Below are 13,153 nucleotides of genomic sequence, written 5' to 3' on the forward strand. Positions count from 1 at the left end.
GGCTCCGTTCTGACAGAGCAGGGTGATTTGTGGAGGTGCTGGGAAGTGCTGGCCAAGTGAGAGCAGATCGGGATCAGCGCTCCTCCTGGGACAGCCCCATTGCTGCTTAAAATCCCCAGCAGCCCTTGCTTGGAGCTGGAGCTCATTAAAAGGAGTCGCTTGGCACCTTCTGCTGGGAATGGTGTTGCTTCACCATTTTGCGGCATCGAGCACGGGCTTGTCTGCAAACGACTGTGAAAATCCCGTCCTCAAATTAAGAGTGTAGCTCTGGAAGCAGCAATGTGGTTCAGTGGGATACAAGGTTGCAGCTGGGGGGTATGGGAGCAGCCCGAAGTGATCAGGCTGGTGGCTGCTCTCCCTTTGTTCGTGCTGGTTTTAAAATAAAGCTGCTCATGCGATAACAGCGTTGCTTTGCGGTTCGGCTCGTTAGGAGTGAAACCAGCAGCAAGACCAGGAGGCAAAACCCAGCTCTCTCATCCCTTGTTGTAGGTTGAGAACAATTGGAGCTGGCTTTTCCCCTCTGTTCTTGGAGGGGGTTTAATAAATGAGCTGTGAAAATATCTCTGGGGAGAGATGGTTTTTTAATGTGGTTATCTTTTAAGCGTGCGCTCGCATTATCAGAATCTGTAACCATGTCTTGAAGTGGGCACATGCCTGAATGGGTTGGGCTGCTCAGTGCCATTGTCTCTCAGTGGGATGTGAGCACATAACTGCATGATAGCAGGGAAGAAGCCAGCATCAGCCCTCGTGTCCTGCAGGAATCTGCACTGGTGCACGCACCATAGAATCGTTGAGGTTGGGGAAGACCTCTGAGGTCACCAAGTCCGACCCCAACCCATCCCACCATGCCCACTGACCCTGTCCCTCGGTGCCACATCTCCACATTCCTTGGACACCTCCGGGGATGGGGGCTTCACCGCATCCCTGGGTAACCTGTGCCACTGCATCACTGCTCTTTCAGAGGAGGAATTTTCCCTCATATCCAACCCGAAGCTTTAAAATCAAAAGTGAGTGTGTAGCTTTGCTTTGGGTTTTGTTCCAGTCTCAAAGTCACCGCACAAAACAAGCTTACACAACTCCTCCAATGCGAGAATGATCCTGCCTGGAAAGCTTCAGCAGAATTTGTGCCAGCAGAAAAGAAAAAAAAAACTGTTTCCAAAACCACGATTTAAAAAAAGAAAGAAAGAGGAAAAAAAAAAAAGAAAAAATTTACTATTTTCCATATCGCTTCAGCCAACACGGAACACGCTCTGCATTTCTAGGTGGTGTTTTGTCCCGGAGGGAAGTCGAGCAGGGAGCCTGGGAACGGGCTGTGAAAAGCATGGCCGGGTGCAAACCGTGTCCGGGCCAGGGGAGCCACAGCCGCCAGCTGGAACCCGACCAGGATGAGGCCACCAGCACCGGGATGGGGACATGGGGACAGGGCTATGGGGACACAGCTGCTGCTTGCACTGGTGATCTCCAGCGCTGCCCAACCTGGGGGTTTCTCCTCTACTTGGGCAAAGAGAGCCATCAAGGGTTTGCCTACAGAACCAGAGCCGTGTTTTTGTTTGAGCTTTGGCATGTAGGACTCAGGGATCTTGCTGGTTTAGCCCCTGGTTCCCAATCTCTCCTCCCTACCCCCTGTTGCTTGTCAGCTGCAGCGTGTTAATGGCTTTTACGCTGATGTTTTGCACTTAATGCTTGCAGCAGTTCATCTCCATGGTGCAGAGCTTGGCTGGATGAATTCGAGATGAGACAGTTGAAGAGCTGAATATTGAAATTCTCCTTTGTTTTCTGCTTAAATTCCACTATTTATCCAGTGAACTTTTCCCCCTGCTTGCAGCTCTTGTCAGTGAGAGGAGATCAGTGCTTGCCGGGATCTGCAGGACTCGTGTTTCCTATCTCCAGCCTGTGGGATGTCGGAAATGTTTTGCAGCCCAGGGAAGGGAGATGAGGCTGCTTGGCTCGTGCATCCCCTGCTTGAAGCTGACCTCCTGGCTGAATGCTGCCCGCCGTCTCAGAAGTGATCTTGCACAGACCTCAATGCAGTAATTAGTCTGGCTGCTATGGTTTATTTTTTCTTCTATATCCATCAATTATTGCTGACACCTACGTTGTTCCAGTGCCTTCCCAGGGCACAAACCAGTTGATTTTTCTTCCCATTTTCCAATGCTGTTGACTGGGTATGGATATCACCCACTGTTGGTGACACTTCAAGACCAAGCTCCAACCTCATCCTTCCCTATGCATAACTGACCCTGTCAGTGTTTTCCGGCGTAGGGAACAAGAAATCCGCATCCTGTACTCAGTCCTGAAGGTGAAAAGCAGCTTTTGTGCCAACCTCATTACGTAGAAGCCAAGTGCTTCTACCAATTAACTTGTTACAGTTTTGAAGGGGTCTCAAAAAAAGGCAGATGGCGTGACTGCGCTGGCAACATTCACGACTGCCGCGCAAAGGGTGAGAATTTCATAGGGAGTAATGCAAAAACGTGCTGGGAAATGTGCAAAGGCGGCATCGCTGAGGAATGCTGGGTGGTGTTTCCCTGCGAGCTCTGAGCAAAGGCTGTTTCTTGGGGGTAATAAATAAAGTGTGAATTTGATGCTGTACCGGGTGACACCGCGCTGTCTGTCGTTGAAGGCTGTCAGAGCTTTGGGGCTGTGGACAGGCGGTGGGAACGGGGCCAGCACAGCGTTCTGGGTGGGTGGGAGGTGTGTAGACCACCAGCTCCGCCTCACCAGCTGTTGCTATTGGGGGGAAACGTACTTAAAGCATTGTCAGTGGGGTTATGAGGGAGGAAGGAGGAGTGAAGGAACTTGCAGGAAATGGACATCCCAAGCGGGATCTGCAACGGGCCAGAAGGTTTTATTGGAAGTGCCCATCCAAATCCCAGCCTGGGCAGTGAGGCGGTTTTCCTTGAGATATTGGGCTGAAAATGGTGGGCTTGTGATACTCGGTTTGCCCTTCTTGGAGAATCATTACAAGACACGCTTTACCTTTTAGTGTCCTACTCTGTAGGCTTAACTTTTGGTGAAGAGTTGTGAAGCCATGGAAGGCAGGAGGTTGGTGGAGCTCGGATTTCCCTGCCAAGAGCTCAGTTACAGCTCAGTGATTGAGGGAGCACAGAGGAGAGCTCATGATTCCCCTCCTGTGATTCCCCACCTGTAATCAGGATCCACACGTGCACAGGGCAAGGAAAACTGGTTACCCAGCAGAAGAAATTGCAGTGCTCCTGAGAGGGGCAGGCTTGGCCATTCAAGCAGCCTTTCGGATAACTTTATTTGCTTTTTTATGTAATATTTCAAAGAATTGCTGGATCTTTTTGGGTCCCCTCTTGTTTTTTTCCAAACTGTTCTGTGTTGTAGTGCTGTCTAAAGGCTGTACATCAGAGAGTTCAGGGATGAAATGTCACATTTGTTGCTGCTTTGCTCTGTCACCGCTGTTGAAGAGCCTGGGGTTTGAAATTAAATGTCAAAGGCGTTTTGCAGAACATGGAAACCAGATGCGCTCCACGACTGTGGAAAGACAGACTCTGTCCGGGAAAGACAGAGCAGCTTCATCACCTACATGGACTATTTTAGGGGGATTTATGTTGGGAATGGGGCTGGGACCCAGCACCGTGACACAGTCCCAGTGAGTTGAGCTCTGTGCATCTTGGGTATGAGGACCCTCCTGGCCGATTGGATGGATGGATGGATGGATGGATGGATGGATGGATGGATGGATGGATGGATGGATGGATGGATGGAGGGTAGAGTGCCTGCACACCATGCCTGACTGTAAGGTGATACCATAGGTTGAGGGCCCTCAGCTGAGCTGGTGTCTGTAAATACAGCTCACTTACAGGATTAATCATCAGCAGGTGTGTTCCTGCCTTGTTGGTGACACCTGCGTGTGATCCGGTTACGGACCTCGCAGATGGAGGCAGGAGATATGCATGGAGGTGGCTTGGATGAGAAGACTGCTCCTAAGGCTGGTGATTCCAGGGCTGTTGGTGACTTCCAGGTTGGCTGCCATGAACCGAGGGGAGCATGGGGATGGCTTTCTGCAGATTAGGAATGAAATTCTGCCTTTCCTGGATGGTTCCCTAGTGACTGCCCTGGTGCTGCTCTAAGGACAGCAGAAGGAACCATCTCAGGATCAGGAAGCAGGGAAAGGAAAGGAAAGAAGCCTTCTGCTCAGGATGTGGGAGCCTCTAAAAGAGGAATAGTATCAGAGTTTCCCAGGAAATGCAAGTCTTTTGTAGTGGAAGAACAGCCACTAATTTAGTAATAAGTCATAAGCTTAAAAAGGTTTCTTTAGTGCTCAAATCCTTCTTCACCCTTGAATTCTGTAATTTCCAGCAGGGACCATGCAGTGCTGAGTAAAACCCTCTTTGAGCACGTCCTGAGCTGAACAGGTCCCAAGGCTCTGGGGCTGAATGTGAATCTTTCCGTGGTTTAGGGCTGAAAAGCTGCAGTGGGTTCATCTGCTTTTCCCCTCTGAAATTCAGGATTTTCCTTCCTTCCACTTGCACTGCTCTGAGGTCTCTGGGTAGAGACTGGAGGGGGATGGAAGGGTTGATGTCTCCTTCCCAGGATCCTCAGTCATCCCAAGTGCCAGGACCTTGTGAGAGGTAACGTGAGACGCAAACACCAATTCTCCAATTCATTTAGCTACTAAAGTGGTTTCCTGGTGGAGAAGCAGTCTGGGGTTTTTAACCCCTGGGCATCAGCACGCGGCCGATCATCCTGCTTTGCTTCATTAACCTTTTTCTTCTGTGCAAAGAGAGAACCCTTCTTGTAGTGTCGGGGCGTGCATGTTTGTGCCATGTTGCATCATGTCACTGGCTGCTGCCATGCGGCTGAGCAGGACAGCTTAACCTGCGTGACACCGTGCATGGGGACAGCTACCATGGCACGTCCTGGGATGGCTTTTGGGGCACGGTTGAATAAATCACTCTTTATTTATGCCTCGAGGGATGCTGTGGGCTCTGGGAAACTCATTTGCATGGTCATGTCTGAGCTGATGGGAGCCTGAGGGACCCTTATCCATAGTGATTCTATGGCCCTCTCCTGAAGCTGGTAGGGAGGGCTGGCATTGCCACTGGTTGGGTTTGCACATGGTGCTGCTCCACTGGGACAAAACACCCCAGCCTGGTTCTCACAGGCACCACCAAGTAGCCAGGCTGGGTTTTGCACTCAGGGCTCCTGCTTTTTTTTATCTCAGCTGCCCCATCTTCCCCAAACATCCTACCACACCCCATAGGTTGGCAGCCCAAGACACAGCCTATGCAACAATGATGCTCTGCAACGCCTTTGCTTTCTACCAAGGGCAACTCCTCAGACTTCTCTACTCCTGCTAGTGTCAGGATCAGCTACTGCCCCACACTGTGCTCATGGTGCTGGCAAAGGCTACACCATCGTCATCCACAGACAGCTTCACGCTTTCACGTTGTTTCTCCTCCTCTCTCGCTGACCGCTTTGTAAAGGTTAAATGTTATTTTCTGATTAAATTAAGTGCTCCGGTGTTACGGGCTTATTTCCCACCCACACCATATCTCATGCGTGACCTCGGGGTAACACTTAACCTCTCTGGACTCGAGTCACTCTCTGTAATAGAACTACAGTATCTTCTTACATTACCAAAAGGACAGAATGATAAATTAATTCACATTTATGTAGTGCTGAGATATGGCCGTGATAGATTAAGAGCGTCTCCCTGGAGTTATCTGCGCTTTCAGCAGCGTTGCACAGCCCTGCATGGGAATGAATTACCTTCTGAAAGCGGAACCGTGCTCCTTGCTCCAAAGCTGAGCAGCATTAAGCACAGTTCTCCCTTTTTCTTCTGCAATTTTTGGAGAAATCGGAGCCTGGCTGATATCATGGAGACAACCCAGGTGTCATCCCACGTCCATCAGCCCTCAAGATCAAGAGGTGGATGGGTTCGTTCCCCTGCACAGGGCTGGAGGGTTCAGCCACTTCTCCTGCTGCCATTTGCTGTGGATGACTTTGGGAAGCTGCTGTGGTCCCGGCAGTAGCGCTGTGCTTTCTTTCTGCCAGTGTTTGTTTGCTCCATTCTAAAACGCATCCAGCCTGCGGGGCATGGAAGTGAGGAGCCACCTGCGTGTGCTGCAGGGGGGCTCTGGGTGCAACGCGAATGCAGCCTGTGCATCCAAACCTGTGCATCTGCCTGGCTTGCAGGGAAGAATTTCCTTTCTTGTTGTTGTTGTTTTTCAGAGGACAGGAGCAGGAGGTCAGGGAGATGTAACTGAATTAGCTGGCATTTGCTTCTGCCTGTTGCTGCGTTTCAGAGAACAATTGTGAAAGCTGTACCCAGTGTCAGGAAGGAGCACAAAGCGCTGCTCTCTGCTCCAAGCAGGGGAATGTGGTGTCCGTGCTCTGTCCCCTAGGCTGCAAATGCCAAGGAGCGGTGTGCTGCATTCTGCACAACCGCATCTCTCCTTGCTGGCATGCTCTGTGCAATGCTGTGTTTGCTTCCACAGCGTCCTGGGGGTACCTGGAACGTGCAAGGTGGATTTTGCCACCTGGGACAAAGGCTCTAAACAACAGGGGTGGAGGATTTGCAGCCTGGAAGGCAGCAACCTGGAAATCTGTCCAATATATGGTATGGGGAAAGAAGCAGGAGCAGGCCATGGGAAACGGGTTCTTCAGTCGCTGCTGGGGAATCACATGCATATATTCCATCTTAATCAATGTTTTTCATTATCTGAAATGAAAAAAGGGTTTTCGTTTGTGGAAACATTGCTCTATGCTATTCAATCAGTTTTAATTAGGTGACCGAGATGCGTTAAATGGTGCTGGAGGAATCTTCTTGGGAACACTAGCTGCTCGAGTTTTACTGCTCCTCTTACAACCATAAATAGGGATAAATGCCTAATTGCTACTGAGAGTGTCCTGCTGGACCTAATGAGCTGATCACAAACAATCCTTCATTGTGGAATTATTTAATTGTGTTTGACTCCAGCCAGCGATCCCTGTGCCTCACTGTGCCTATGTGCTGTGAGGGGCTGGACTGGGGGTTTGCAGGGGAGGAATTTGTTTCCATTGCTGCTCAGAAAGGTCTCCTCTCATTATCCTTGCTCTTCCCCAGGGCTGTTTGTACCTAGGGGAAATTCTCCAGCCCTGCTTTTCTCCAGAGGAGGGCAAAGCACAGCAGTGCAGCGGGGCTGGGGCTCCTGGAGCGGGGCAGGATGTCTGTGTGCTGCAGGCATGTGGCTTGGGAACACCTCCCAGAGCCAGGGCTTGGCCAGAGCAGGGTCAGAATGCCATCCCAGAGCCCTCGAGGAGCTGTGCATGTGTTTCTGCTGAGAGGGAAGCTGTTCTCTGTTGGGATCATGATCCTAGCCCCTTCATTGTGTATTTTGAGTGGCTTACAGATAAAGGGCTTGGACATGTTGCTTGTTTTAATTATGGGCATACAAGCATTGTCTTTCCATCAGGAGAAACTTGAGAGCGTGAAGCTCTCTGTAGAACACATGCAGGGAAATGAGCAGTGATGGCACCAGGGCCAGGTTTGGTTTCAGCAGCACCCAGCTCCCCAGTGCAGCTGCTGGGAGGTGCAAGCAAAGTGTGATCTCCTGGTGGGGGACAGCAGGGCTCCATGGAGCCACACTGGGCTTTGCTGGGCTGCACGATTAGGCATGGGCAGGCACTGCTGCTGTTGGCTCCCCACAGTTGCATTCTCAGCCCTGGGATGAATTGTCCCATCAAATATCTCCACCACTTCCAGGTGCACTTCAGTTTTTGGCTTTCTTGCTTTGAACCTTTTCCCTCTGCCTGCAAAGAGGAACAGTCCTCAGTGTCACAGGCCGTGCCCTGGGGTTCATTATCCTTTTGACCAGTGAAAGATATTCACACAGCTTCTGGAAGGAGATGTGGAGCAGGGTCAGGGATGCATTTCCCAACCCAGACCAACAGCTTTGAGAGTAGGTCACTGAGGAAATGCAAAACAGCAACAAGTCTGAAGAACCCTTCTGAACTGTGAAGGAGTACTGGGGGAAAAAGGCATCTGAGTCCATTCTGCTGCTGCTTTGCCTGTAGCTAGAGGAATGCAAATCTGGGACCTGGATTTGCCCATGCTCAGCTACAGCAGCATTTCTGGGTGAAAGCTGTGCTCCAACTCACATATCTCCCATCGTCAGACACTCTCAGGAACATCCCCAGACACCCGCTGCTCCAGGCCCCATCCCTTTGTGCTGGGGCAGTTCCCTCGCTGCCCACGTTCCCAACAATGCAGGCTCTGTTCTGCAGCACCCAGCCCCGACAGCCCACCTACACACATGGGCACAGTGACAGATTTTGTGCTGCTGCACCCACAGCTGCCCCAGAACGAGCCCTGCTTTTGCTCCCCTAAAGGTGGGGATGATCTTTGGACACACTTTGTTGTGAGTTTTGTTATTTGTTCATGTTACTTCGGATTAGCGGTGCTCAGCTGATGATGCTCTGCATAGATGCAAGGTCACATGTGCCATGCAGGCTGTCCTCCCTGGAAGTCCTTGGGCCATTCCCACGTGGTCCCTGCTTTGCTCCCATGTTGCTCTGCTCTCTTCCTTTGGTCCGGAGCAGTCGAGTCCCCATGGCTCCCATCCACTCAGTATAGCACTGCTGCAAATCTCCCTTCTGATTTGCACAGCTCTTGTTTTTCCGGTCCAAGCACACGTGATGATGGGTGGGATGTGGATGCACAGCTTGCCTGCTTTGTGTACTCCATGTAATCAGTGTTTGGGCTTAGTCATGGGTTCATAGAATGGCTTAGGTTGGAAGGACCTTAAGTCCTTTCTGCATTTCCATTTAATGCAAAAACACCCATGCATACACGTATGTACATCTTCCAGGCCTCTGCCAGGACCCTGCTCCTTCATGCCACAGGCACTGCTTTCACTGTGGCTGATACCCAATCTCAAAGCAATACATAGAGATATTCAAATGCCTGTTGCCTTACTGCTTATATCTGTGAAGGAAGCACACTTAAAAGCATTTTGTGATTTTTTTGTGAAACATCAATACGTGAGCATAGGAAGGATGCTACAAATCTCAGCCTTGCTAAATATCCAGTTGCAGTATTGGGAGATTTAGTTCGTAAGTCAAACTACTGCTTAGTAACAGAGAGGCATAAAACCAGCTTATCCATTACTCATTTTAAGCTGTAACTGGAGAAATGAAGTGCTCCAAATAATGAAGACCACAGATCACAATGATAACTTCTCTCAGACAGAAAGCTAAAGAAGTAATTTGAAAAGCTTCGTTCAGCGTGACCTGCTCTCTGAGGACTGTGGAAGTCCTGGACATGACTTTAATTACTGACCCGGTCCTACAATTATTTTGTCCTTCAACTATTTTTATTGCAACGACTGGATTGGAAAATCCTCTGAATGAGCAAAAAAAGATCAAAGTGAAACTCCCCTCTGAGCCCCTTTGCAACCCATAATTTGGTGTAACGGGGACGCAGAGGGCTGGCGACTTCGCTTGGGCTTCAGCCCAGGGATGGGGACACGTGTTCCCAGTGAGCTGGGCTCTGCCTTGGACCCATCCTTGAGATTCGGATGTGTGCTTGGGGTCAGGGATGCTTCACGGTACATCTTCAGAGCTGAGCATCTTGTTGTTAACGCTTTAGAAATCTTGGGCTGCACGTTTGGTCTGCGGAGGGGCTGGGAAGGATGCGCAAGGTCCTCCTTCCTCATCCCTTCTAATTTAATAACTGTGATGGCTTTCAGACGTTGCTACAGTTCCAGGACGCGGTGCAGGAACAGCATCTCCCTTAGGGAGAGCGAAACCCAGCGTGGATGGCGAAACACTGCCCGTCCTCTGTAAGGACACCAGGGAAAGCGTCCTCGGGAGCAGCCTTGCACTGGCTTTGCCCCTGTCTGGGGTGCAGGAGAGCAGCGCAGGCCATGTGTCAGGGCTGTCTGCTGGCTGACAGCTGTCAGCTTGGCTCCCTGCAGTACCTATCACCGGGTTCTGTCTGTTGTCCTGAGCCCCCTCCCTCCCACATCAGCCTCGTTGGGGCTCAGGAGCAGCAGCCCAAGCTGGGCTGATTTATATTTCATGACCCAGGCTCTCCTTGCTCGCCAAATGGCCTCTGTGCTTCTCCCCTGTCGGTGCTGGCCTACCCCAGTGCAGGGTTGTGTGGAGACAGGAAGGAGCAGCACTGGGGATTTTCCACTGTTTGCTGCCCTGGCGTTGTTTCTGCTCTCAGCTGAGAGCTGTCTGGACGTCTGCTGCCCGGCTGTTATAGCTCTATTACAGACAGAGCTGTAACTCAGCTGTGATGCAACCTCTGCGGTGCAGCAGCCTTTCGAAGGGGAATTTTATTGCACAGATAGGATAATTCATCCTCCTTTCTACTCTCTTTTAATCTGCAGTTTGTCTGTGGGCTTATTAAGAGCAAAATCAAATGGATGCGTATGAAAACCCTGAGAGATGTGCTGACAGTCCCTGCGGGCTCCTGGATGTGTGCAGGGGTGAAGGCATCATCACAGCACCTGACCCCACGCAGCCTCAGAGCCCCATTGCCTCCTGGAAAATTGAGGCAAAGCAGCTCACAAAGAGATGCTGCATCTGCGCTCTGCTCTTGTCGGTCCCAAAATATCTCCATAGTGTTGTGACAGGCAGTGATTTGTTGGGAAGGGGGGATGGCCATCAGCAGTGCTGGAGCACCCTTTGGGCTCTCGTTGGCGCTGGGGTCATTGTGCAGTGCTTTCTTCAGTGGAATTCAACTCGTTGTTTGCAATCCAAAATAAAAGCTGGGTTTTACTGTTTGCTGGGTCTTGTGCATAAAATGCAACTGTCAGCTTCCTGACCCTGGGCAACACGGTCTGGTGCCTGATTTAGTGGTTGGCAGCCCTGCCCATGGCAGAGTGGTTGGAAGGAGGTGGTCTCTGATGCCCCTTCCAACCCAATCATTCTATGATTCCATGGTTCTATGGTTCTGTGAAACAGTGAACCATCCTTCTTATTTTCTCCAGTGTGGGCCATCAGTGGTTTTGTATTCACTTCTCAGTGTAAATTTCCATCATTCCTTAGGGAGAACCCTACAGAGCTCTGGGATTTGAGTGCAGATATCCATAAAGGCTGAACTAAGAAGGCCTTGGGAGGACAGCAACCATGGGCTGAATAGCAGAGCCCGGAAACTAATTCTGGCACCATTAACACCTCCTGTCTCTCTGCACAAATATTTTTGGATTGCAAAAGTGTTGTCCCCACAGTTGTCAGGAGAAAGGCAGGACATAGATGTGTTGACCTCTGGCTTTGTGTGTTTTGCAGCTGAGGACCCCAGCAGCCATCAGCTCTCCTGTGGGGAGCAGTTGAAGTCATAGCATTGTCCTGATATCCAAAATGGTTCTGCACAGCCACCAGCTCACCTGCGCAGGGATCGTGTTCGCTCTGTGCCTCCACCACCTCATCAGCGCCATCGAAGTCCCTCTGGATTGTAAGTTCTGGTTTTAATCCCTCTAAATCTGGGCACGGTGTGGGTGGGCTGATGGCTGGGTTGTATGATCTTAGTGGTCTTTCCCAACCTCTATGATCCTGTGGTCTCCTGCTTTAAGGGCTGCGGAGGCAGAGTGAAGAAATACGCGGACCAGGCATCTCTCCTGATCCAACTGAACACTTTAGGATATTTTTCCTCTTAAGACACATTTCATCCAGAAATTCACCCGAATTGCTGACTCAAAAGCTGAGCAAAGGACTTGCAGCCGCCCATCAAAAAGGGACAGAACACCAGCTGGTAGAGAAGCCCATCCTCAGCAAACCTCTAGCCCATAGACTTAAGCAGATCATCCCACAGTTTTTCTTTCTCTCTCTGTTGGGACCTTTGGTTAATTATGAAACAGGAGTTCTGTTTTATAATGTTTTATTCAGAGAGTTTGGGGATATGGAGTGAGGAGGAAGGGGACATGGGATGATGTTTTTGCTAAACGGCATCTTCAGGCCAGTGTGTGGGAAATGCATGACTTGTTTGGGTGCACCCGGGATGAGGGTTTGTACCGAGAGCGAGCTGCTAAGTCATGGTTCAGAGGCTCCGTTCCAGCTACTCGTCTGGAAACCAGTTTCATAATTTCTCCGTGTCCCAGCTTCCTCCTGTAGAGGCTGTTAATAATAATCAGCCTGTAGCTGCAGGGAAGCTATTCTGACAGTGCAACGTACAGAAATTCTCCAGCGAGTGGTGCATTAGTGGAAAAAGCATGGCTTTGTGCTGCTGTCTGTATTCAGGCTGAAGCACCGGGGTTCTTTGGAAACAATGTGAAGAGAGGGAATGGGAAAGCTCTGATTTGCTGAGGGGAAAATAAATACTTGTGCAGCTGAAAAGCTTGAAGTGGGGGTCCCAGTGCAATCACTTATCTGTGCAAGACTTGAGTTTGAGTTCCTGCTCTGCTCCATTCCAGATGATTGTGGATGAACATAACTTTGTTCCCTAGAGTCAGCCCTGGATCAGGAATATGGCACTCTTGTTCTTAACATGGGGATTTGATGTGATGTACACAGCTTGCCTAGCTTTGTCCCCGTTTATAATATTTCAGAAGCGTGGGCAGTCAACAAGGAAATAGGAGCCAGTTGGGCAAAACTGAATAGGTCTGCAAACTGCAGTCTTCTGCTCTTTCTTGTGCTTTTCTGTCAAAAAAGAAAAGAGTGATTTTGATGCTTACACGTAATGTGAGCTTAGGAAACTAAGGGAAATGCTGACAGCTGGTGGAGAACTGCTGAAGGCAGCCTTGCTTTGCAGCTCTCTTCTTCTTCAGTCTCCTCCCTCCTGCACACAGAGCATCATCACCTCCAGCACTGGAGATGCTGGAGGATATAGATGGATATCCCATATCCAGATAGAGAGACATATATATCTATATATGGGATGGACTTCTACATATCTACGCATGGGATACAGCTATAGGTACACTAGAGCTCATTTCATGCCCTCTATCAGACCCCCAAAGCTCCCAGAGGCTGCACAGGCAGTTAGCAGCTAACAATGACTTGGACTCGATGGTCCTTATGGGTCTCTCCAGTTCAGGATGTTCTATCATTCTATTGTTCTCTGAATGCTTAACAGCGTCTCCTCCTATATAACCATAAGTAGGTGGATTAGAACATGCTGGAATTGTAAAATCAGTTGTACACAGGATTCACAGACGCTACAATAACAGTATTTTGCATTTATGTTTGTGGGCGTAATGTG

The 13,153-nt window shown here is 50.0% G+C and overlaps 1 protein-coding gene across 5 annotated transcripts in view; it reads left to right on the top strand.

Annotated features, from left to right (window-relative positions):
- NFASC (neurofascin) overlaps positions 1-13,153 on the top strand; it is a 72,692-nt gene that overhangs the window by 18,183 nt on the left and 41,356 nt on the right. For all 5 annotated transcript variants that reach the window (XM_021376859.1, XM_021376863.1, XM_021376860.1 and 2 more), the window contains exon 2: positions 11,245-11,410. In XM_021376859.1, coding sequence (XP_021232534.1) covers positions 11,317-11,410 — 94 coding nt within the window. In that variant the 5' untranslated portion in view covers positions 11,245-11,316. The remainder of the gene's footprint in view (positions 1-11,244; positions 11,411-13,153) is intronic.

The sequence above is a fragment of the Numida meleagris genome, chromosome 25 (assembly GCF_002078875.1).
Source record: "Numida meleagris isolate 19003 breed g44 Domestic line chromosome 25, NumMel1.0, whole genome shotgun sequence".
NCBI lineage: Eukaryota > Metazoa > Chordata > Aves > Galliformes > Numididae > Numida > Numida meleagris.